Source organism: Marmota monax, unplaced genomic scaffold (assembly GCF_021218885.2).
Source record: "Marmota monax isolate L192 unplaced genomic scaffold, Marmota_monax_Labrador192_F-V1.1 WCK01_AAM20220418_F8-fsc00019, whole genome shotgun sequence".
Taxonomy (NCBI): domain Eukaryota; kingdom Metazoa; phylum Chordata; class Mammalia; order Rodentia; family Sciuridae; genus Marmota; species Marmota monax.
Window position 1 is genome coordinate 14,489,194 of NW_026695242.1, and position 27,747 is coordinate 14,516,940.

A 27,747-nucleotide genomic window follows, 5' to 3' on the forward strand; every position below is an offset into this window, starting at 1 on the left:
ACTCTAATCTCTGTGAGAATTGAGAGGGCAAGACCACCACAGCAAAAGTTCTAGCATTAGGTAGGCAATGGTCAGAGTGTTCTTAGGGGCCACGTAGGGCACCACTTATGCCCTGCTTGGTAGTGATGGGTATGGGAACCACAATGATGAGGAAGTAAAGAAGAGGACTACCATTAGCAGAAACTCTGGATGAAATATACTCAGGGGACTCTCAGAACCAAAAGGTAACAAGGGTTGGTGTTCTCATGTGGCAGACTGGAGTAGAGCCAGAGGAATAGAATTTTAGATTGTGTGATCCTTTGGCAACATGGCTTTTAACCATGAATCTGTTAGCTATCATTCTGTACTGGTATGTGTTACTTCAGCAATAATTCCCCTCCCCCCATTTTTAATAGGTCAAGAAATCAGACAAATGAGCTTGTTAGGAACAACATAAAATTTGAAGTAAATATATTCTGAGTGGGAGGCCAATAAGATACCTAAAGGAAAAAAAATGCTAATAAGTCAGCAGAAAAACTACATAAAAATGTCCAGTGTTCTACTTTGCTTACTTTACTTTGTTTTCTTTCTCAAGAGCATACCTAATACCCAGTACAGTACGTGGCTCAAAAATATTTATTAAAAAAATTAATAAATGTGGTTAACTTAACAAGAAAGAACATAATTTCCATTCTTCCAAATTATTCAGTAATAAATGTCTCTGGAATGCGGTCACAATGAATATCAGCCATGTTTCAGTTTTGGAGCACTTTACCCATTATATTTTTCATGACTAGAGAATGTGATAAATATAATTACTTAAAAGAAAATATTTATAAATAAGAGTCCTCAAATGGAATCTTAAAAAAATCATTCAAATATCAAAAGGAATTTATTTTCCAAGGAAAAAATATCTTATAATTAGGCCAGTTCTTTTGAAGATTTTAGAGTCATCTGTGACATAAGACCATAGTATCTAAAATTACATTCTGGTTTATATAGTGCATAGATCAGATTATCCTACTTAACAGTCAGTCCTTGCTCTATTATTAATCAAAATCCATAAGGCTTTTCTAAAGCCTTAGCATTTCAGAAATCCAGACAGTCATGTGATGGTGTTCTTATTCACTCTCCCCCAGGAATTAGAAGATATTTAAAGCCTGAGTGAATACTGCAAAATGAACATACCCATAGGCTAAATTTACTATCAGAAGACCATGCTCCACTTAATAGGAATGCATTTACATACACTTACATACACCGATAGCAAAAGAAAAGCTGGCCTCCTTTAACATTTTTCCACAAAACAAGTTTTTATGTTTTACATTCTTAGACAATACCTTTATGAAGATCCCATTTTAAACTATAAGATGACCTTCCTGATTTCCATTACAGAAATTGAGAACAATATACAGGTCCTAAGTACGCAGAGGAGTATCAGGTTATGAGAGTCATGGAAAATAGTAGTAATGGCATTCTAATTAAAAAAATATTTTTCTTAAATTGTATCCTTATGTAACTTATTTTGCTATAATCAATGTGATAGTATAATAGCAATAACCAATATGTGATACGCTATACCAATTTATAGTTGTATGATAAAAAGAAAAATTCAAGTGATATACGAATTTGATAAATATTATTTAAGGCCTATTATAAACAAAGCCTTTGACATGAAATAGTTGTAAACCATGTCAAGGTGTTCTTATCTTCAAGAAACTTTTATGGGGGAGGCAAATAAGACATACAGATAGATGATAGGCATTTATGGCATGTTTGATCCAATATGTAACTATTAATATTTTACTATATATATTACTACATATTATATATTATTCACCACCTTATATGAATGAAATGCCTTCACTTCCAAAGGGCAGCCTTTTCTAATTGCCTCTAGCCCTCTGAAGGTCATGTACAGTCTTTGTGTACTGTGCTTTGTAACATATGCCTGCATTTGGTTTATATATCACCTTCCTCTGATACTTGGCAGTCACAAGCAATGAGGCCTGAAACAGTATTGTTCACCACCATATAACACGGCATCTGGGGCATCTGGTAAAATAAGGGCAGCGAAAGGCTTCTAACTAAACTATTCCTTTAAAAAAAATTTATTTTTTTTTGATACTGGGATTGAACCCAGATGTGCTTTACCATTGAGCCACATCCCCAACCTTTTTTAGTTTTTATTTTGACACAGGGTCTCACTAAGTTGCTGGGACTGGCTTTGAACTTTTTATCCTCCTGCCTCAGACTCCTGAGTTGCTGGGACAATAAGCATGTGCTACCGTGCCTAGCTATTCCTTAAAATTTAAGGTCTGAACTGATACAAGATTCAAATAAGATCTATGATCTGCAAGTAGCAGCTTATAAATTACATACAAATAGTCTGTTGTGTTATAGCTGTTTTCAAAGTTATCAGACAGTAAAAATCTTTCCAAATTCTCTTAATTACAGATTCTTTGAATCATAAAGTTATTAATGCTGGTCTTTAAAAAAATTAAAAAACTACATATGTGTAATGATTTCAATTATAACCAAACTAAATAAATCCAGAGCATAAAATGGTAAAATATGCTTCACTGGGAAGAAAAAAAATCTTTGCTGAGTCTAAAAAGAAATAAACATTGCTGAATTTCAGACCACCCAAAGAGAACTTCATTTTCTGACCATTATTAGCTACTCAGTCAATTCACCCAAAACATTCATTCTATACTACATTTCAGAGACAACAGAAAAAAATCCTCTGATATAAAATTCTTTAGAAACAGTATAGAGTTGAAATGATTTCTTCTGTTTCATTAACATTATGTAATAATTTGATTACTTCATAATGATTCCCACCCCCCTCTTTAAAACAAAGAGGAACAAAATGTGAGAAATCAAATAGAAAAACTCCCTCTTTTATACAACCCAGATGGCTTGGTTATGGGATTTTTTTTCAGTGCTGTGCCAAGTTGGAGGCATGGCTGAAAATAAGCTAGTTGCAGTTAAATCCAAAATGAACAGAGACCATGACTGAACATCATTCCTTAAAAAGATGGAGCATGTCAAGTACCGATAAAGTTGTTAGAATTGATTTTGAGATTCCAGAACTTTGGGATTTTTCCCCCCACTGCTACATTTGAGCATGTCTTAATTCTGTGTAGCTCCCCAGGACTCAGATGATTGGGAGCTATATTTTGAGATGCTGAACCCACACACAGCAACATTACTATCCGGGGTTTCTGGTTACTGCTGTTACAGATCTCCAGAATACTAAACTAAAAGAGAAAGTCTTACCTTACAGAGTTGTATCTGGTGTTAAAGTGAATTAAAATGGGGCAGACTATAACCAGAAAGGAATGTTGCATTGGTGTCTCCAGTACTGTTGTATCACCTGAGCCCCATATATATCTCATCTCTGTGCTGAATTTGAAAAAACTTGAGAGAAGGGAGAGTACAGAGATGTTTAAAAACTAGATGGTAATTAATTTAAAAAGAGTGTTGAAAGAAGATGCAAAAAGCAGGAACTGTTTAAGGGAACTGTTCCCAGGAGCAGAATTTAGGAAGGAATGACTTCTCAGTCCCAAAATAACTCTTTCCATCCACAGTGGCTGAGAATTCGCGCTTGACTCTTTTTTTGTTGTTGTTGTTTAAAGTCCTCTTGATTTATTTGGGATAATACACTTTTGTAAGAGACACATTTCTCTCTTAAATGCACCATATAGAATTTGTCAGGATTTTAGCATGGGAAAGAACCTATGAGAGAGAGGTAAACTGGGCTAATGGCCATTGTATTGGTTATGCTAGTTTCCATCCCCCCAAATCAACTTATTTCCTTCTTTCCCCTGCTGTTCCTAAAGTCTTGGTCCATTATGCTTCCTATTTGAGGCATTTCCACAGGAACTGAGGTCTCTAGTCTAGGCCCCTCATCTGTCTTCACAAAGTGGATTCCATCTTGCTCCTTCTACCAGTGTTCTAACCTAGCCTTTGAAGATATGTCTCTTTCTTCAAGTGATTGACAAAGGTAAATGAGTAAAACAGTAAATGAAAAATTGCATTCTTCAGGTATGATACCACACACTGTGCACATGTGCAGCTGTATATGAAAGGTTCCACAGCATACCTTAAACATATAATAAGTATTCAAATAGTGAGCACCAGCCCTTGTAATGCTAGACTCACAGTCTTGCTTAGAAAGCCAAGACCGACCCACTTGAATCAAATTGTGAAATATGATATATCAAGAACTATGTAATGTTTTGAACAGCCAACAATAAAAAATTAAAAAAAAAAAAAAAAGAAAAAAGAAAGCCAAGACCGACAGAAGAAACAAAAGTAGAAAGGTGCAGGAAGAATAAATGTCTATCATGACAAAACAGACCTGTGTTATCAAATTACTTCTCTTCAAAAGCATGTGCATGTGCAATCAAACTCACAGAAAGAACTGAGAACTGAGGTTCACGTCTGAGTGAGCGGGGAGGGGGCGGGAAGAGGGAAAGAACAGCAAGGGTTCTTTCTTTGGAGGAAGAAATGGCTGCCCAATGGCCAAGGTGTAGGTTCTGGGTAAACACTGACAGGAACACAGAGGACAGTAAAAGCTGAGTAAAGAAGGAACCTTTGCTGATATAGACCTTAGGCCAGCCCTAAAACATGGAAATCAGGAATTTCAACTTAATATATTCCCCTAACATTATTTTGCTTTAATCAAAATTAAATTATATAAATGTTTAATTAAATAAAGTTTAATTAAAGTTTAAGCCATTTACACATGAAAAAAATAAACTTGTTGCTATTTAGTATCCATTTGCATATATAAATTTTATCTTTCTTAGTATTTTAAAAGTGTAGTGTGGTAAAGGGCTGTGATGAAAGGTTGCTTGAGTGCCTCAATAACGTAACTTTTTTTTCAGATGTTGATGGACCTATATTTTATTCATTTATTTAAATGCAGTGCTGAGAATCTAACCCAGTGGCTCACACATGCTAGGCAAGTGCTCCACCACTGAGCCACAACTCCAGTCCCTATAAAATAACTCTTAATCAGGGGTCTCCAACTTGGCTATGGATAGAAATCCTGGGAATTACAGTTATACAAATAGCTAGACTCCTTCATCACATGTTCAGACAGAGGGCTGTGAAGCTTACAAAAGGCAACTTCCTGTCTTTTGGATGTGTGATCAGAATTTAGAACATGTACAGAATTCTTGGCATGTAATCTATAGAACAGTAGCACCAACATTACCTGAGAGCCTTCTGGAAATGCAGAATCTCAAGCCCAAATGAGACCCACCAAAACAGAATCTGCATTTTGTACACTCACTAAAGCTCGAGAGCAGTATGGTGGGAGACTGCTCCTGCCTGTTCTCACATTGGCTAGTGGAAGGTGTTGACCTTCACTACCTTTAGAGCCAAGAGATAGGTGTGATGTAATAGCCTGTAATCTCAGCTACTCAGGAGGCTGAGGCAGGAGGATCTTGAGTTTGAGACCAATCTGGGTAATTTAGTGAAACCTCACTCAAAACAAAACCCAAAGCAAAACCAAACCAAAAGACAAACAAACAAAAACAAACAAAACTCCCTCCCCCAACAAACAACAACAACAACAAAAGAACTGGGGATGTATCTCAGTGGCCCAGAATTTAATCCCCAGTAACAATAAATAAATAAATTAATAGAAAAAAGAGCCTTAGCTTTGGAGAAAAAGAAAGAATGCTTCGATTTGTGAGATAACTTGTTAAAAATAAATAAATAACCCACCCCAAAAGCTCAATAAAGTAGAAGGAGCTGGGACTTTAACCCTCTCAGTGACACTGTTCATAGCTCTTTCTCCAAAGTCATGAAGAATGTTCTTACTATCTGGCCATAAGAGTGTCCTCCTTAGGAGTAAATCTGCCTTTTATATAGAGAAAAGGTAAAAACCTTGATTGACAGGCTAAAATTATGTTCTAACATACATCAATGGCAGAAACTTCCCCAGATGTTTCCAGTAATTTATTTGGATATTCATGTTAATAAGAATATAACATAATAAAACTGAAATGTTAGATGTTCCTTTGAAAGAGGCTGTTGGAAACCTTCGGAAATTACTATAATTTTGTAAATATGAATCACTCAATCTATTTCTGTGGCTTTTCAAGACCTCTTCCATTTTACCTGAAGTTTGGATCTGATTGTTTTTAAACAGTGATTTACTTCTTTTTAAAAAATATTCTGAGAGTCAAGAGTCAGACAAAATTTAAAGTAAAAATACATTTTAATATATTTTAAATTTATTATGGTTGTTCAAAAGGACTTCATCTTTTTACATTTCTAAAGTAATATCTTTTTCATGTGCTTTTAAAATTACATGAGATTTGGGGGAAAGATTTTATTTCTCTTACTTACTTACTTCAGGAACAGCTCTATCTTTTATATTTTTAGGAGGACCTTTCACAGTGTGATGGCAATCTGGTTGACAATCTGATTATTACAGCTGTAGTTGGTAAAGCACTATATTTCTAAAATTACATAATGGAAAGATGATGTACGTGTCTGAGCATTTCAAAGGCAGATCCTGCTATTGTGTAAAAAAGGAAATTCACTATATTAATAGTGTAACCGTTAGGTGAAAAGAAAAAAGTCAGATGTCTATAAAGTATCTAATTTTTTGGAATAAAAATTATAGATAGTTTAATATTTTAAAATTTACACTACTTGCTTAAACCTTTTCTTGTTTCTCAATTTGTTAATTCTTTTTCTACCCTACCCTTCCTTAGCTACTTCAAATGTTTATTTTATTAAGCTTCTTCAAAAGAACAACTCTTAAGATATATTAATTCCTCTGATTTTATGTGGGTTTGAGCTCAGAGGTGGTCTACCACTGAGCTACATCTCCAGCCCTTTTTATTAATTTTTTTAAATTTTGAGACAGGGTCTTGTTAAGTTGCTTAGGGTCTTGTTAAGTTGCTTAGGGTCTCACCACATTGCTGAAACTGGCCTCAAACTTGTGATCCTCCTGCCTCAGCCTCTCCAGTTACTGGAATTACAGGCATATGCCACCATGCCTGGCTTAGTGTGTATGTGTGTTTATTTTTATTTTTTACTTTTATATTGCTTTATTTATCTTGCTGCCATACAGAATCTTTAATTTGATATTCTTCTTGCTTTGTGAGTTGATGTTCAATTTCATTTTTCTTCTTCCTTTTTCAAAATCCTTTTAAAGTTATTATATGCAGAAATGGAAATTGTAATATGTATTACTTTCATTTTGATTTTTCAGTTAGTCTACTGCCATACTTTTGATTTCTCCTCTAGTCAATGATTATTTCTCTTTAGAACTCATGGGGTTTTCTTCAAAGTGATAAGGTTATGGTTTCTGAACAGATAAAGCACAGTGGCTGCCTCTGAATTCATGTTGTCTGCAGTGAGGGTGGAGTTTTTTGGTTATTGTAGCTTTTATGATTTTAAACTATTCCATCACTAGGGATTAGGGTGGAGGTGGCTAGGCCTCTCTCCAATTTACTTCTTAGCAACATTTCCTTTAATGGAAAAAACTGTTTCTGTCTCTGTTTTAAAAATCCATTTCCACTGGCATTGCAGTTGGTAAAATTCTTCCTAGATATTAGCAGAAGACTCACTTAGCCTCTTAGGTTTAATGTTACTGTGAAACATTTCTTTCTGTGTATGTTAAAAAACATTTTCATTGGATACTAGAAAAGGACAGCTGGCTAGATGTATCTTTGTGTGGAAACTGTGAGAATGCTTCCAATTTACTTCATAAAGGTCAAGGGTTACATTAAATCACATTCTGCAACTTCAAAGGGACTATATTAGGCATTTATTTTCAATAATAATCTTATTCATATTTAACATTTACCTCTTAAAGTTGGATCCATTCTAATGAATCCAAGATATGATCATGAAGAAATTGTTTTTAGAAAACATAAGGAAGAGTACAAGTCACTTATTTTAACAACTAGTTATTCACTATTTTGAAAGTGAAGTTATATACTAATATAAAATAAGTAAACCTGATACATCAAAAGTAAGATTTACAAGAATAATAACATAGTTTAAGTAAATTATTTATTAAAACTTGATTTTCAGGTTGGGGGTGTAGTGATAGAGTGCTTGCCTGTCACACACAAGGCTCTAGGTTGATCCCCAGTACTGAAAAAACATAACAAAACAAAACCAAAAAACTCCCCAAATGGCAAGGCAATAAATAATACCAGGGAAAGGGACAATAATGGTAGGGCCCTACAGAGATCAACTGCAAACAGTGTTTACATAATGAAAATGATTATTAACAGGCACTGTCATATCTCAGGTACTGATTTAAATGCTTTATATTCACTGACTCACATTTCCCTCACAACCACCTGAGGAGCTAAGTGCTCCTTCCTGCTTTCATTTTATATATAAGGAAACTGAGGCACAGAAAGGTTAAATGACTCACTTAAAGATATAGCTAGTAAGGGGTAGGATAAAGGCGATAATCAAGGCAGCTTGGTTCCTGATGCTCTGTTCTTTATCTGCACTATTTTTTTTTTTTTTTAGGTTACTGGGAATAGAGAATAGACCCTGCACAAACTATGCACTCTACCCCTGCTACATCCACATCCTTTTAAAATTCAATTTAATTTTGATGGAGTCTCACTAAGTTGCCCAGATGGGTCTTACACTTTCAATCCTCTTGCTTCAGCCTCCACCATAGCTGAGAATATAGGCGTTTGCCACTCACTGGACTTAGTGTTTATCTTTATAATCTGCTTCTCTCTAACTTAGTCTATTTAACATAAATATTGAATATTGATCCAATTCAAATTTCACCGTAATGACACTGGGAAGCTGTTGGGACAGGGAAATATGCATGTGTGGCACTGGTAACTATGAAATCATCTTTCACAGAAGGAAGTCAAGTCATGATGCCCATCTGAAAAACTAAGAAATAGCAAAGTAGGCATGTCATCTAGAATTTGAAAATAAATACTAGATTCAAATACAACAATTGAAAATAGTGCCTATAGATATTTAGAAATAGGTATGAGAGTGTGAGAAATTTTTGTTTTTCATATGCTTATGCCTTGGAAAACTAATGGACTTCTAGAGTTTAAAGCAAGTATTGATTTAATACAAATAAAAACTAAATTAGAAGTAGATCAAAATGGAAAGTAAACAGCTACGCATGTGGTCCTATAACACTAGTTTTCAGTGTAAGAAATCCCATGTTAATCAGTAGGCTAATCTTTAAACTCTCTCAATTGTTAAAACCTTTGAATCAAATAAAAAAAATGGGGGGCAGGGTCAGGGGTTAAATCCAGGGGAGCCCTGCACATGGTAGGCAAGCGCTCTACCAGAGTTACATCCCTAGCTCTTGAATGAATATTTTTAATAAAAATATTAAAATATACTTAGGGAACATTTCTTGATGATAAAGAATTGCTCTTTAGTATTTTTCCCCCTTCTATCTCCACCCTAAAACTAGCACAGAACTTTACATTTTACTAAACAAAAAAACTGTAAAAATGGCATGTGGTATATTTGTTCTTTTTCATATCATCTAACTATTCAGTCAAAAATTGGGTCACTTTAAAAAACCAAGTCAATGGTTTTGAGGGTCTTTTCTGCACCTTTAAAAGTGTAATCTCCCAGAGTTTTTCCTGTTCTTTGTTCTTGCTCACAGTAAATTTCAGGATCAAATGTCTGATTTTAATTTTTAAGTGCTGTTAGCCAACTTTTTCATTGTTGCTTTCTCTAACATTCTTAGAATAAGAACACTGGTTTCCTAGAAAAGCTACAGCAATTACACATGACTTGGAAGTAAACACTCTATTTTCAAGTCATAATACAGTATGAGCCTGAAAAAATTTGCAAAACCATACTAATTCTTCAGTAAGTTTACATTTCAATTACTGCAAGACTGAAAGTCTTTAAGTAGGCCATATCAGCCACACTATACAGGAAATTATATCCTAGGAAAGCTCTGTTTTAAAAATAGGCAAAGGAAGAAAGGAAAGTTGCCAAAATACACAGCAACTTTCCATTTGTTTTGATTTGAACACAGCATCTGTTTTATCAGGTGCAATCTACCACTTGCAGGCGTAAGGGGAATGGTAGTAGTTAGGGTGGGATGAAGTAAATTAACCAAAATGTTTGCTTTTAGAAAATAGTTTTGAAGTAGATATCAGCAGAATTTAGGTCATAACCAAATGCCACAGAGAAACTAGGCTTTGGGATAAGTGTTCAGACTGGATTATATATATGCCCTAACCCAGAAGAATCAAAGCTGAGAAGGTAGATCAATCCACTTAAGAAATGTGCATGCTCTTATAAACATCATTTAATATTTGATATACATTTAAAGTCAACTTTTTTCCTTTTCTTATTTATTTACCCCTTCATTCATTATTCAGAAATATCTTTCTTGCCTACTTAATAGGGCTACAGCAAGGATGAGTGGGATATTATGAGGGTAGGCAGAATGAAGCCTTATTTTTCCAAAATATCCATGTTCCAATCCCTAGGAACTATGAATATGTTAGGCAACATGGTAAAGGGGGAGGGGAAGGTATGGGGTGGGGCAGACGCAATTCAGGCTGTTAATTAGACAACCTTGAAAGGGGGAGATTATTCTAGATTACTCAAATGGGCCCAGTGCAGTCACAAAGGTCCTTGTAAGAGGAAGAGGGAGGCAGAAGGAAAGAATAAGAGACCTGGAAGCATTAAAAGGTCCAAAGTTGACTGCTTTGAAGACTGAGGAACAGAGAACTAAGCCAAGGAAGCTGGAAAGTAAATAGCTAAGCATGTGGAACTAAGAACTACTCTATGGAAGCTAGAAAAGGAAGCAGATAGTTTCCCTTAGAGCCTCCAGAAGGAATGTAGCCCTGTGGACCCATTCTAGATTTCTGACCTCTCGGACTACATCAGTATAATTTTATGTCACTTTAAGCCTCTAAGAGTGTGGTATTTGTTAGAGCAGTAATTGGAAATAATAATATGCAAAACTATTTTGATATTGGTAGAAAATCATATATATAAAAGATATTATTATTACAAGATGACATCTCAACTTAGTTTAACAGCCTTGATGTTAGACAACTAGGTTACCAGGAGATAACCAAGCCAATCTCCAGCCCTTTTTTATATTTTAGTGTTTTATATTTAGTAAAATAAACATAATTATATATTGTGTTTCCTTCTCAAAGGCTGAAATCCTGCCCTTCCTGTTGCAGTGCCTGACTATTTTTGGTTTTCAACTCATTTTACTTATGAAACAGTGCTAATTACCATGTAATTATCAAACCAGCTCTAGCCACTTGCCTTTCTAGTTCCCTAGTTTATTGTACCAGTTACTCTAGTTTTCCCACAGGAACGGTTAAGAAAACTTTTTTGGGGGGTAACAGAATTATAGCAAAATTGCATAAGATATTTCTTACTTTGTTAATGATTAGTTATTCTTTAGAAACAATTCTACATTCAGCTGGGAGTATAGATCAGTGGTACAGCACTTGCTTAGTAATGAACAAATCCCTGAGTTCAATACCCAATGCTGAAAAAAGGCAATGATCTGATAAAAAGCATTACAACAACATAAAAACAGCAATGCAAAACAACATGTTAAATAAACACACATATACATACATGGATATATATCAAAATATATCAAACTTTATTGATTTTGATTAAGAATGTTCATGAATTTTCTTCACAGGCCAAATTAAATTTACAAAGCAGAATTAGTAATAAAAATCCGGAATGGGTATGGTGGTGCATGCCTGTAGCCGGAGGCTGAGACAGGAGGACTTTGAGTTCAAAGCCAGCCTCAGCAACTTAGTGAGGTACTTAGCAACTCAGCAAGACCCTGTCTCTAATTAAAATATAAAAAAGGGCTAGGGATTGAATCAATGGTTGAATACCCCTGGGTTCAATCCTCAGTACCAAATAAATAAATAAGTAAATAAATAAATAAATTAAGCATCTTCTCAAGTCTTTGAAAATTAAAATTAATGAAGTAAAATTGATGCATAGTGATAAATGGACTAGTTTTTTTACAATGGTTCTTAGGTCAGTCCATAAAACACATTTTTTCTTCTTTTTTTGGCATCATTTGCACACACAGGTCGACTTGTTTTTTTTTGTTGTTGTTTTTTTTTTAGAGAGAGAATTTTTTAATATTTATTTTTAGTTTTCGGCGGACACAACATCTTTGTTTGTATGTGGTGCTGAGGATCTGAGGATCGAACCCGGGCCGCACGCATGCCAGGCGAGTGTGCTACCGCTTGAGCCACATCCCCAGCCCCTCGACTTGTTTTTATTACAATTTATTTAATACTTTCATATTTCTTATTGCTTCCTTCTTTCCCTTTCCCTTTTATTTTTACTTTAGGGGGTAATATTTCTTATCTGCTGATAAGAGCCTCTGAGCCAAACGTCACTTTCAACTTATACTTCAACATTTTCCCCAATAAAAATCAAGCAAATTTGGAAGAGGACACAAGAGAGTATCTTAAATACAAGTATGTACACAAAGTCACACCAATTGTTGCATATCTTGGGTCTCTGGAATGCTTTATAGGTAACACTGTTGAGAGGCATATTACCCTGTACTTCAACTGTACAACTAATCAGATAAAGATCTCATTTAATAATAGCATCAAAAATATTCCAAATAGGGAGAGGTAGGGTAGGGATGTAGCTCAGAGGCAATGTGCTTGCCTAGCATGCACAAGGCCTAGGTTCAATCCCCAGTACTGAAAAACAAAAAACAAATAAACAAAATAAAAAATTCAAACCCACCAACCAACCAAACCAAATCAAACAAAAAGTAAACCAAATAGGAAACGATTCACTTTCAGTAAGCATTAGTCAATTGTATACTCCACTATTCATATTTTCATGGTGTTTAAAAATGGTGGGAAATTCTTGTTTTTAACCATTCAAAACAGAATTCCAATTAAATTATTTCATAGTAGGGCAGAGTATTGTCTAGGGAATTGTGCAAGGATGTGAAGTATTACTATATTGCTAAAGTATAAAAATTGATAGTAATTTCATGTCTATTGAAATGAGTAATAAAAAAATCTGGGTTGTATTTCACGTTTTTTTATTTCATTTTTTCTAATTACTAGTTATTTTATTTTATTTTTCAAAAACATTGGTCAATGACTTCTTGGAAAAAGCAAAACAAAACTGGTCTTTCCCAATAGGCAGCCTGAGAAGCATTGTTAATGAAACTAAGTGCTGGCTTCTAAAAAACTAATATAGGTCTGTGCTATAAAATAATTCTTGAAATATTTATTATATGTTAAAATACATTCTTCAAGTACTTTAAGAGAAATTTATCTATTAATTTTTTTTAGTTGTACATGGACATAATATTTTATTTGTTTATAATATTTTATTTGTTTATTTTTAATGTGGTGCTGAGGATCGAACCCAGTGCCTCACAAGTGCTGGGCAAGTGTTCTACCACTGAGTTACAACCTCAGCCCTATAAGATGAATTTAAATGACTAGAACTTAATGTGGTTCCATCTTTTAAGGTGATTTCACTAATTCTAAATTCAAGAAATCTATATAAGGATAGAAAAACTTCACTGTTCAACTAAGTTCTTTACCTCTGCTAAATTTATTCCACTATTTGAATCGATTAGTAAAATATAGTTCATTACAAAAATCAGTTTCACGTAAAGAGAAAAAAATGTCAATAACAGTTCAGTAGAATAGGTTAGTTATAAAGGTCTATTGCTTCTTCCCTAAAACCCAAAATATAGAATAATTATGATCTGAATTCTGATCATTTGATGGGTTGGATGACAAGACTTCTGTTTGAGATTCTTTACAAAGAACTACGGCTATATATGTGAAAGAGTTAAAAAACAGGTACTCAAATTCTTATACATAAGCAGCTCTATTCATAATAGGCAAAACAGAACAATTCCAATGTCTGTCAATAGATGAATAAACAAAATGTGTTTTTCATTTATCAATACAATGGGATATTGTTTAGCTACAAAGAAGAATGAAACACTGATACACACTAAGACATGGATGAACCTTGAAAACATATGCTAAGTGAAAGAAGCTAGTCACAAAAGGTCACAGATTATTCAATTCTATTTGTAGGCAACATTCAGAATAAGAAAATTTTCTCTGAAATTTCACTCCATCAAACATGGTAAACCATGCCAAGGATTCATATGGGAGAAAGGCCATTTTCTATTAAACAGTATGGTTAAGGCTGGGAAAGAGCAGAACTTAAAGAAAATAAATAAACAACAACAAAAATCAGGAATAGGAAAGAGTAAACTGAAATAAAAAATATTGAGGATTAAAAACAAAATCATTATAAATACAGCACAATTCGAGAAGAAAAAAGATTGCAGTTGTTAGTAGTGATAGAATATCTGCATACTTAAATCAATTAGAAAGTGTTAAAAGGCCTATGAAAGAGGAAAAGAATTTTGCATGGAAAAGAAAGATATTCTCAGTGCACCTATAAATTTACAAGGATAGAAAAGCCACAACCCTCCCCCCAAAAGTCAAACAAACAAAAAATCCCCAAACCCTTATTATACTGGAATTTACAGACTATATTAAGAACTATCCAATTACTCATCATGGGAACAGCATATTTCTTTAGATGCCAACTAACAGTGAACTATTTTTTAAGATCCACTTTGGAGTTGTTGTCAAAGCTAGTTTTTAATCATTTACATCAGTTTCACCCAACATATTATTCCAGCTGTTTCTAAAAGAACAGTAATTTTTACAATGCTTTGCATCATTGATAAATTGAGAAATAATCACTCATAAAACTATACTTACATACTCCTTCACGTTTTTTGTTTTCACAGTTTTGTATGAATAATATGCAGGATAAAGCATTCCAAACACCAGTCTAAAAATAAAAAAGGAGAAGACTAATTAAACACAACAATGCTTCTATTTTATTTTATGGTTATGAGAGTCTAATCCAGGGCCTCATCCATGCTAGGCAAGTGCTCTATCAGGGGCTACACCTTCTCCACCCCCACTACTGGGAATCAAACCCAGGCACTTTACCACTGAGCTAAAACCCCTACCCTTTTTATTTTTTATTTTGAGACAGGGTCACTAAGTTTCAGAGGCTGGTCTCCAACTTGACAACCTCCTGTTTCAACTTCCTGAATGGCAGGAACTGTAGACATGTCCCAACAAGCCTGTCTGGTTGCAAAAAGCTTTTAACAAAAAGCTAATCAAGAAAATTAACCTAATAGAAAAAAAGTATTTTAGTAAACTTATAACTGTAAATTTGCATGAAGGCAACTATGTGTATAAACTAAATCCACTTAGAAAAGCAAAGTCAAAATATGTTTTTTTAAACAAAAAGATATTTCAATATTTTGGATACCAGTTTTGTGGAATGAAAGATTTATTTTTTTTAAAAAACTGACTTTTAAATCTTGTTTTGCAACACAAAAACATATTCTATGGTCCTTTGAATTACATTTGGAAAATGTAGAAAATCCATGAAAGTAAATTAAAAATTGTTCAATCCTACCAGTCATAAATAACCACATACTATATTTTATCATATGCAAATCCCACTCTATCTGTATATAGTAAACCTAAAACATAAACACACATACACACACACACAGTTTGTGGAGATGAAAACTTGATCATGATACTGGCTTCTAATTATGAAAGAGCTGTGAAACAACACTTGATATATTAATTACCATATACATTAAAATACCTCTATAAGTATTTATAAAAGACTTCAAATAACTAATAGGACTGAATTTAGTGTCACTTATTCAGATCATTAATTCCCTGGTGTAAGAGATATACACAAATGGATAGATGGATAGAAAAATGTTATGACATAGCTTACAACTGGCATTTTCCTGTAATATAGCATTTTTTGTCCTCCAGTATTATTCTTTTTTGGGGCGGGGGGGTGTAACTGGGGATTAAACTCAGGGGCACTTGAACACTGAGCCACATCCCCAGCCCTATTTTGTATTTTATTTATAGATGGGGTCTCACTCAATTGCTTAGCACCTGGCTTTTGCTGAGGCTGGCTTTGAATTTGCGATCCTCCTGCCTCATCCTCTCCAGCCACTAAGATTAGAGGTATGCGCCACGGGTGCCCAGCTCATCAGTATTATTCTTAATATCTGCATTGCCTTGTACTTTGAGATTCTCACAATCCTGAGTTTATAGGATTCTGGTTAATCCCCAAGATTTTGCTATTGAACATAATACTGTGAAAAGCATTTTTCTGATCATTGACATTTCATTCCTGGTTGTGATATTACTGCTTTAAAAAGTATACATATATTTTACCTACTACTGAAATATCTCCCAGGGAAGCTGTTCTGTTTTACATTCCTATGTTATAAATCAAACGTTTTATTTTAAAAAAAGAAGGGACTGGGGATATAGCTCAGCTGGTAGAGTGCTTGCCTTACATGCACAAGGCCCTGGGTTCAATCCCAAGCACCAAAAATAAATAAATAAATAAGCAAACAAATAAATAAATATTTTTAAAAAAGAAAAAACAAAATGAAACAAAAACAACCAAAGATTTGCCAGCTAAATAAGAAAAACAAATTAAAACTGTACCCTCTCCCCCTGTACTGAGGATTGAACCCAGGGCCTTAACTCATAGTAGGCAAGTGCTCTATCACTGAGCTACATTCCCAGCCCTTTTTCTTTGAGATTAAGACCTAGACTGGCCTTACTCTTGTGATCCTCCTACCTTAGCCTCCTAAGTAGGTGGGATTATAGGCATGTGCCACCATCACCTGGCCCTTAGAACTGTTTTAATAAGCATTTCTGGATACTGTTAAGTTTGAATTTCTTTCAAGTGTATACTAGACTGTTGTTGCAGAGTGATATATTTTTGTCTATTTTTGGTTTATTCTGTTTTAGAACAAGTTATACAGAAAAGTTGGGAAGATAGTACAGATAATTCCCGTATACCCCATACTCAGTTTCCCTTACTACTAACATCATACATTGGTATGGTATATTTGTCATAGTGACACAGGAACTACATTAGATTTCCTTAGTTTTTACAGAGTAGCCTTTTTCTGAATTGTATAGTAGGAAGTATAGCACCTTACATTTAGATGCCTTAGCGTTCCCTTAGATGTAATTTTCACAAAATTTCCTTATTTCTGATCACTTTGAAAGTTTTGAGGAATACTGATCAAGTATATATAGAATTCTTCTCTATTTGAATTTGGTTTTTGTTCCTCTCATGATCAGATGGAGGTATGAGTTTCTGGGAAGGCCACAAAAATCAAGTGTCATTGCTATCGCTTTATGTCAAGGGTACAGTTATAACATAACTCATGACTGTTACTGTTAACCCGGACCACTTTGCTGAGGCAGTGTTTTGTCAGATTTTGCCACTGTAGAGTTACTCTTTTTCTCCTACTTTCCATACTGTACCCTTTTGAAAGAAGTCACCATGTACAACCCATGTGTGCATGGGAATTATACTCTACCTCACTGATGGCAGAGTGTCTACATAAGTTATTTGGAATTTTTCCGTACTAGACACTTGTCTATACTCTCTCAGTTATTTGTTTATTCAATGTTTATTTATCAGTATGAACTCATTAATATTTATCTTACATGCTGAATTATAATCCAATACCACTTTATTTATTTGTTCATTGTGGTGCTGGGGATTGAACCCAGGGCTTCCTGCACGTGAGGCAAACAATCTACCAGTGAGCCACATCCCTAGCCGAGTACCACTTCATTTTGTTGCTCAAAGCATTGGCTATTGGGAAAGCTTTCAGTTAGCTCCTATGTTCATTTGACATTGTCTATTTTTGTGAGATTTTCTTGAATACTTCATTATTTTCTGGCACAACATGATGCTCTAGGTTCATTTTGTATATTTCTTGTCCTATTCCTACAATCAGTCATGTCCCCAAAGAGCCCCAGTACTTTTTATTAAGAATGGTATTTGAAACCAATATCTGGATGCTAGGTATGCTCATTGCTACTGGAGGGTTGTTGATTCTAGGTCCTTCTTTTGTTTATTTACATGTTAATTTTTGTAGATGTTATTATCTTTCCATTTTGGTTATGAATTTGCCAAAATGCTAGGGCTACCATTACAAAATATTACACTCCAGGGGACTTAAACAATGGAAATTTGTTTTTTCACAGTTCTGTAGGCTAGAAGCCCAAGATCAAGGTGCTGGTAGGTTTTGTGTCTTCTAAGGACTCTTTCTTTGGCTCGCAGTCTTCTAGCTCTGTCCTCACACAGTTGCCTCTTAAATCTGTGTGTTTTAATTTCTTCTTATAAGGACACAATCATATTGGATTAAGACCTATTTCAAATATGCCATTTTAACTTAACCACCTCTTTGAAGACCCAAATCAGACACTTTCTGAGGTACAGGGAGTTAAAACTTCCACACGTGAATGAGGAACAGGGGTTATGATACCAACACATGAATTTCAGGAGGACACACATCAGTATATAACATATATAGTATATTTGTGACCCTTCATATTGAATAAATATTTGTATTTATTCATATGATAAAGTCTTTCTTACACTGAATAAATACTTAAATCTCTATTTTTAGTTCATTTATAGGATTTACTTGAGGAAGGTGAGGGCAGTAAATTTCTGGTGACTTCCTTATCATTTGGTTTATGGCTTGTGTCACCAGGTCAGAGGAGGAATACTAAGTCCTCGGTTGCAGATTTTATCCTTAGCAACTAGAAGCCCATCACTAACAATTCTGCCTTACCTAACAAGACTACCCTGGAAATGCCACAGAAGCACCAACTCCCACTCTCTGTCAATAGGAATTTTAGCTGTGCCACAGAGCTCAGGACTTTTCAGTTAAACTTTATGCCTGGTCCCCCCCTCCCACACCCAGCCCCAAAATGTTTCAGTTTAGACTTTATAAGAAAATAACTACCCAAGATCTAAACAAGAACTCGGTTCCCAGGGCAACTCTGTGTTCATCCTCACGGTTGATGTTAGGTATAATCCCATAAGTAAGCCATCAGAGTTCTATTTTACATTTTCAAGTTCATTATTTCAATCCAGTTTGTGTTTCTCTTGAGAACATGGGCACACTCAAGGTATTATCTTGCATATTCTCAAATAATCTAGTGCCACCAGATTTAAATGCAACATGAGATGCTTCTTTCTATCATTCTTTTGTAAAGGTCTTTGTCTCAGGCTTCCCTTGGCAGATAAATTCATCTAATCTGCAACTTAGTCTTGTTGGTTCTTCCTTGGTCAGAGTACATGCATCTATCCTTCCTGCTTTATTTTCAATCTTGTGGCCAATACTTATTTTCACTTGGGCTCATGCCATCTCATCTGACTTACTGGATAGTTTCCAGCCCAGTCCTATATCCACTGTCTGATGATCAGTCTTTTTAATACACCTGCAGCCAAGCCTTGCCTGAAGACTTCAGTGGCTGGCTGCCTCACTTGCTTGCTGACCAGCCCATGTGGGGGCTCATCAAAACATAATTTGAAGAGCACTGGTTTATATACACCATCTGCTCCAACACGGTTCCTTCATTATGCCTGCTGCATTTCTACTTCAGTCCTGTAGTATATGCTTTTTGCCTGGAATGTCTCCCTCCCTATCTTTTCCCCTTTCCTTTCTTTCTTTTCTTCTTTTTAATTCTTGCTTAATTATATCAGATATTTTCCCTTAAGATCCAATTTTCCTGCATAAACCATCTATATTACTTTTATTTAGAATTTTAGAGGAATTTCTCAGGATTAGTCATTTTGCATTTACTATATTCTATTTTAGATTGTTTGACTTTTTAAAGTATATAACTAGCTTCCACTATAGATACTTTTCTTAAATATTCTAAGGATTTGGTGCTAGTTGATAATATGCACATTAGTGTTTGCCCTTATTCCTTAACCTCTGTATTGAATAAAATAATCTGAACAAACAGAATATTTCTAACACTTCTTTCCGGTAATAATAGAAAACAATAATGTATAGCATTTGGAACATGGCAAAGATTAAATGTCTTAATGAAAAGTAGGACAATTTTTCAGGACCATTCCTATTAGTATTATTTTCTAGAGTTTTTCTTTTTGGTTTATTTTCTTTAACAGTGGGGTCTATTGGAGATGTTTGCAGCCTGGGAGGTCAGGCATAAAGCCAAAGCATGAGCACATGGATAAAATAAAATAAAGTGAAATTTAGCAGGCCACCTACAAAATAAAGTCAGGGTTTATAAAGGGAATGTTTGCTACAAATAAAAATCACCTATAAATTTGAATATTTTTTCAGTTACAGAGGAAGGAAGAAATAGTTACTCATTTCCTGTTCATCTTTTTTCCAATTAGAGAGAGAACTTTGCCAAAATACTTAAGATACCCTTCACTCCCACTAAGGTAAAACTGCCTTTTGAAATATATGAACACTGGCTATGTTAAAAAACTATATATTTTTTTTATAATAATTTTTTATTCTTTTTTTTAAATATTTATTTTTTAGTTTTCGGCGGACACAACATCTTTGTTTGTATGTGGTGCTGAGGATCGAACCCGGGCCGCACGCATGCCAGGCGAGCGCGCTACCGCTTGAGCCACATCCCCAGCCCCACTATATTATTTTTAAATGGAAAAAAATGTAAAGGAAATGAAATAGTGGGAAATGGTCCTTACATTTTTCATATGTGGAAAATATTTAAAATAGCTTTTTCTAGACAGATGTTCTATCACAATCTATCTTTTAACCAAAATTATTTTGGAGAATTATGGTATGTTAAAAGTCAAGTCTTAAAAATAACTAATAGGAGAGTTCTGAATACTGCATGTAATTATGTCATCAAATCATAAAAGGTATCAGAATCCGTTTGATCCCTAGCACTCCAAAGAAAAAAAAGCTATCAATCATTTCATGAAACATTGATTAAAACTTCTTTCTCTAATTTAGACCCTAAAAGCATCTTACTGTGAATTTTTAGAAGATTCAGGAAAGTACATAACAATATAAAAATCACCAGTTTTTCTGACAATAAGTGAATCATCTTTTCCTTTTGTTAAAGGGCTTTCCCAATGTTTTCACAAGTCTGATACATTAGTCTCCCAATTGCTTTAAAAAACCATAAACACCATTAATAGTTTAATAATGAAACTGATGAAAATAGGTTATAAAGCACTAATACTAAGATTCTAACTTTTTAAAAATAAATCTATTATTTTTATTATCATTCCTTTCAAAAACTTACAATGAAAAAATAAAACATAGAAATAGTGTTAGTATAATGAATCACCATACACCTATCATCTAGTTTTAAGAATTATTAACAGTGAGCTACTCTTTTTCATTTTTTTCTGTATCTTTAGAAAACATTATTAATATGTTTTAGAAGCATAATTAGAACATAATTTAAAACATAATTAACACCTTAGGTCACAGAGAGACTTTTATCCTGGCCTTTCACTCAATGCTACATTATAAGCATTTTCTTACACCTTTAAACATTCTTTAATAACATAATTTAATACATGGGACAGAATTCCCTTATATGAATTAAAATCATTCAAATCACTTCCTACATGTCCTATCTTAACCAGTGCTATGATGAACATTCTTTGATTAATCATAGCAGCAATTACTTATTAACACTTTATAAGAGGTACAATGTTAGGCACTTTACATGCATTACTTCATTAATTCACACAATAACACCTGGAAATGGGTGTTATTTTGCTATTTTACAGATATAAAAACTGGATCTTAAAGAAGCTAGGAAACTAACCTAGGATCATATAATTTGGAAGTTTGGTGGCTGGATTCAAAGCCAGGCATGTTCATTTGACTTACAATCTCTGTTTATTTCTTAATGACGTTTTTCTAAAAGTGAAATCACTGGGTCAAATGGACTGAAATTTTGATATATATATAGTAGGATAGGAAAAAAAGATGAATGTGTATATATATATATATATATATATATATAATATATTTTATATACATATGTGTATATGTCCAAACTGCTAATTAGAAAGAAATAACAATGTATATTCTTATCAGGAATACATGAAAATACCCATTTTAAAGGACCATTTTCAAAAGTGGATTAAAAAAAACTGTTTATGGATGTAAAGCAGAAGAGATAGCAGCCATCGGGCATTCTTCTTTTTCTTTTTTCTTTTTTTAAAAAAAACCAGAGGACTTTGTTTCTAAAGTAGTAAAATATGGTTTAGAACAATAATGCCATGTGTCAATCACTCGTAAAAGAAAAAAAAAAGCTCAATAAATATTAGTAAATGATGTGAACATTTAATTTTGGAACTACTTACACCTAAAATTTTGACATTGTGAATTCTCTCTCTAATGTATAAAAGAATGCAAATCATAGCTTGTTAAAATTAAATGCAACAAATATCTGACCAGTATAATTCCATATCATGTACAATCAAAAGAATGGGAAGTTATATTCCATGTATGTAAAAAATGTCAAAAGACACTCTAATGTCATGTATGTCTAAAAAGAAGAAATAAAAAATAAAAATAAAATAAATGGAACAGTTTATTGCTGTTAACAATCTAGATATTATGTTCATGTAGGAATTAATTGGTAAATTCTCCTTATTTCTCTGCTTTCAGAATCATGCCCCTCCCACAAAAAGATCAATTATGGTGTTCCATTAGATTAAAGGACTAAAACTAATTCAATTAGAGAATAATTAAAATGGGAGAGAAAGTATTAAATAAACAAAATAAATTATAGGATCAAAAAACATAGTGATGGAGAGCTGGGGTTGTGGCTCAGAGGTAGAGTGCTCACCTAGCATGTGTGAGGCACTGGGTTCGATCCTCAGCACCACATAAAAATAAATAAAACAAAGTCCAGCAACAACTAAAAACATACTAAAAAATCATAATGATGGAAGAAGGATGTCTTAGGTTTGTTAGGATGAGTTAGTCAGAATTAACACAGTCTCAAAAATCCACACAATATACAACATTCCAGGCTTTTATCACATAGTATAAACTCCATTTGTAATCCAGGTTATACCAGATAAGTATAATTTCATAAGGTATCCTGGAGTGGGGATGGACAATGGGCAGAAGTTCCTCTGCTATATCCCTTCCTGTGATGAAGATGGTATCTACAAGTCATTCTCTGCATTCAGTTCTGCTGACCCTGATCTCAGAGCCCTTGTCAACAAACACGGCAACATATCCTCATCAACAAAGAACAGAAGCTCAGTAGACCTGCCATAATCTTTTGTTGTCTTTACTTTAAATTTTATTCCTCTAGGTGGTGTCATCCTAACTTTTGGAGCTTGATCTTCTTTGGGGGAAAAGTGATATTACATTCTTAACTTGTTTTGAAGTATATTTTAAGAAACTACTATATAAAACCTATAAATACTAAGTGCTAAGTAAGGGTAGCATCTATTTATTTAGTTATTGTCTTTCTATATGAAATTTCATGTGTGAAATTTACTTTGGAATTCAGTACTACAGTACAATGCTTAGTTTTCTTTCTTTCTTCCTTTCTTCTTTCTTCCTTCCTTTCTTTCGAGAAAATGATGCTCCTCTTTACATTGGATAAAAATTATATTATTCCTTTTTTTCTGTTGCTGTTGTTTTTCATCGATTGCCAGCAAACACAGTCAAATCTCTAGTTCAACTGTAGTAGCCTATGATTGGTAGATTTATATTCATACTTATCAGATTTTGATTTTCTTTGCTTGCTATTTTCTTCTAGTCTCAATTCTCTTATTTTTATTTTCACATATCCGTTTGGAAAAAAGATTTTTCAAATCACTTGAAAGAACATAAGAGAACAAAAATATTCAGTTTGTATAGCTATATTTGGGAACTACCAGTGGTTCCCCAAACAAAAATCAGCTGGAAGCTGGGTGCAGTGGCACAAGCTCGGGAGGCTGAGGCAAGAGGATCTTGAATTCAAAGCCAGCCTCAGCAACTTAGTGAAACCTTGTCTCTAAATAAAATACAAAAGAGAACTGGGGATGTGGCTTAGTGGTTAAGTGGCCCTGGTACCAAAAAAAAAAAAAAAGAAAGAAAAAAAATTTAACTGGAGAGCTTCTTTAAGACAGAATAAAGTAAAAAATGCAAAGTAAAAGTTCTTTCTCATTTTGAAACAATCTATTTACCTAAAGGTAAGCAGGGAAAGTTTCTTGGATATCCTTACAGTAAAATAATTTATACATATAAAATATACTAACAACAAAGACAGTAAATACTAAAAAACTCATCATTTTCTGATATTTTACTTCTAATTATTTGAGTACATTCTACCATGCTCTGGAAAGTATGAGCATTTTGTCAATCTGTATGGGGAAAAACACTTAAGTGTACATCTCTTTTCAGTGAGGTCACACTGGTAGCTTAAAATAGGCCATTTAGTGAGATCACACGGGTAGTTTGAAATGGGCCATTGTAGGGGGCATTTTACATCATGGGAATTAGCTAATGATATAAATCAGTCCTCTCTCCCCCAGCTGGTAAGCATTACCAGCATGCCACTGCCTACATGTGTTTTAGCCAAGGAAAACTGGAACATCTTTCTTTCAGGACAGTGGAATACTACATGTAGGGTACTCAAAGAATTCAGTGAAATAAAAAAGGCAGCCCATTATGACAACCAAGTTTAAAAATGGCTGCATACCAAGATTAAGAAACAGAAAAAAGCAAAAATCTCTGTCCTTTAACAAAATTCACTCCAATTCTGTTTGAATATTACTTTTCTAGCATTAACACAGACTTCAGTGAATTTTAAAAACAATCACAATCTTCATAAGAAATTCTAGAAATAGTTTATTTTGTAACAGTAGTTTTCTAAGTTTTTTCAAAGTAATTTCCCCCCCCCCCCAAGAAAAAATTTTTCTTAGGAATCTCACAAATAAGAGATGAATAAAATTAACAGGTGCCTCAGGCAACTTAATTTCACTGATTATTGAGTTCTCTGAGAAAAATACTTAAGAAAAGCATACCCAATAAATGTTTGAAAAAAGCATCCCCTGTAAGTGTTTTAACAGTTTCCAAACCTGTCTGCATAAGAATCAACTGGGAATGAGAATCTTTACAAGTAAGCTCCAACAATTTGAATTTCTAAATTCTGCATCATCAACAAAACTATGGTGTGACAATATTATGTTTACTTTGGTTTTGGATGAAAACTGATTGTGATTAAGCAATATGCTTTCTGTATGATAAGTTGGCTTCAGTCTAACTGGAATTAATTAATCTATCTATCTATCTATCTATCTATCTATCTATCTATTGGTGCTGGAGATTGAACCCGGGACCTTGTGCATGTGAGGGAAGCACTCTCCCAACTGAGCAATATCCCCAGCCCTGAACTTTTAAAAGTAATGTGAAAGTGACTTTAGGTTATCCCAACTTTTGCCAAATTCTATCCTTTACTTAGATATTAAAATGAATATAAGAGATCACAATAAAAGAAAGTAGAGTTACGTGAACTAAAACAACTTAGTGAATCCTGAACATAATCAATTTGTGCTTACTTAACACCAAACAATTACCAGTGGTACACAGTCTAGTGATAACAAACCTGTGCATATTCCTCCTCTTATAAATTTCCCAAAGATCATTCTACCATTGTTTAAACAGCCATTTGGGTAACAAAAGTTCATGCATAATCACTGCCAAAATAATGTGTAACTTTTGCCTTATGCACATTTTATGAAAAACACTTTGTTGTTAAAAATCTCTACTAGTTGAGAATTAGTATTTAGTAAAACAATGGTTAAGTGGATATAACCTTAAATAAAAATATGAAAATTACATACAGGAAGCAAAGGTCAAACCCGTGAAAAAAAAAACCTTGCAAATCCCGAAATCTGGAACCAAATGTGCAAGTTTAAAACTGCAAAGGAGAAAAGAAAACAGTAAGCATTCCTTTGAAAGACTTTATACATGATTTTAATAATAGTCATCAAGAGCTATGAAGCTTGGAATTTTCATGTTGTTACAGCTAAACTTCTAATTTTATTCCAGAGCTTTTAATTTCTACTCCAAAAGAAAGCTAAAGATAAAACTAGAGGGAAAAAAGCAAACCACATTAAATCAGACTCTGACTTCCTCATCCCCTGGTTCTCTCTTCCCTAGCCACACCCCCATTTCTACCACAAAGGCCTACTGTGTGGTAAACCTCAACCAAATAAAAATGTTTTTTTTTTTTTGTTTGTTTGTTTGTTTTAAAAGAGTGAACTCGGTACAGAATAATACACTGTAGAATCAGGGGTTACAAACCCTTGAAGCATTCAAGTAACTTAGTCTCCTGTGGGCAGAGTTCCACAGCAGGGCACACATAGCTTAAAGAAGATGCCGGACCCTGGTCAACAGCATCCCACTTTGCCAGCTGCCATTTTCCCCTTCTGACAGTCATTATGAATAAAAAATTCATACGTGGAATGGAAGTTACTGCTCTATTTCTACAAATGATAGAAATAAGTCTCGGAGATATTAAGGATTTTAGGAACTATGTGCCCAACAAGTATTGAAGCCAAAACATAATAAACATAGAGCTTCTAATTTCAAGACCTTTGTTCTTTCTTCTCTACCAAAAAATAAAACCCAAATAAGAAAACTATGCTTCATACTCACACTAGATCCCCAACATTAGTAGTTGAATGAAGTCAACAATCAGAAGTTATCTAAGTAATTTTAATCGTGATCCACTAAGATGCTAGTATCATATATAAAGAGATCTGAGACCCATTTTTTTTTTAACCGTGTACTAAGTCTACATGTAGGAATGTCCATATCTTCAATCAACATTCATCACATTCTCCAATTCCTATCAAACTGGTTAGGTAGCTGTACTTGAAGAGGTTAAGGATTACTCATAGCATCTGAGCAACTCCTGACTCCTGAGCAACTCTTAACTCAGAGGAACTGTTTGCTTTATTTAGCTCCTTAACCATAGGATTTGTAAAACCTAAACTTACTGTTAGCCCCTTCGACTTAAAGATAACTTGAGAGTTCAACTGTAATCTAAGGTTTTAAAAAGTAGCTTCTGGTAAAGGAAAATCACACACAAGAAAATCCTGAAAAAGTTGAGAAAATTTCCTCTCCTAAAATACATTCCTCTATGCAAATAAAAAGATGAGTCAGGAAAACAGGGATTCTATCCTGTTTTGTGGAGTTCATTCAGTACTTCATGACCGGGAAGTGAACTTTCCTAAATTGAACTCAGGTCTAAAATTTATGCCAACTCTTCACATAAAACTTTCATACCTAAAATGCTATCTAAGCTACTATTATCTACAGTCACTTCAAAAATGAGCAATAGATGGGCTGGGAATGTAGCTCATTGGTAGAAGGCCCTGGGTTCAATCCCCAGTACTGCCCCCCACCCCAAAAAAAGAACAATAGAACTCTTTACAAGGCACTATCCAATCTGAAGTGAATTTAATATTTTGCTTCCAAAGAACTTTAATTTTCCAGTAGACAAAAACAGAAATCACGGATGGCATACTACATGCAAGGAACTATTTCTTCTATTATACACTTACACGAACTTGCTATTGCTTTATTTTTTTTCCCCCTCTTCTCTTTGTGGTATGGGGAAATCAAACCTAGGGCTTCAAACTTGCTGGGCAAGTGCCCACCCAATGAGCTACATCTCCAGCCCTTCTTTTTAATTAAAATGAAATTTGTGATGATTTGGAAACCAAAAAGTTCTCTTTTCATATTTCTTAAACCACTTCCTTCATTTCCTTAATTCAAAGGATACTAACACCTCGAGTATCTCCAACTCAGTAATTTTTCCCATGCCACTCCCT

General features: G+C 34.1%; 1 protein-coding gene across 1 annotated transcript in view; it reads right to left on the reverse strand.

Annotated features, from left to right (window-relative positions):
• Positions 1-27,747, reverse strand: part of Reep3 (receptor accessory protein 3) — a 91,720-nt gene that overhangs the window by 30,333 nt on the left and 33,640 nt on the right. The window contains exon 2 of the mRNA XM_046419644.2: positions 14,772-14,844. Within this exon, the coding sequence (XP_046275600.1) occupies positions 14,772-14,844 (73 nt within the window). The remainder of the gene's footprint in view (positions 1-14,771; positions 14,845-27,747) is intronic.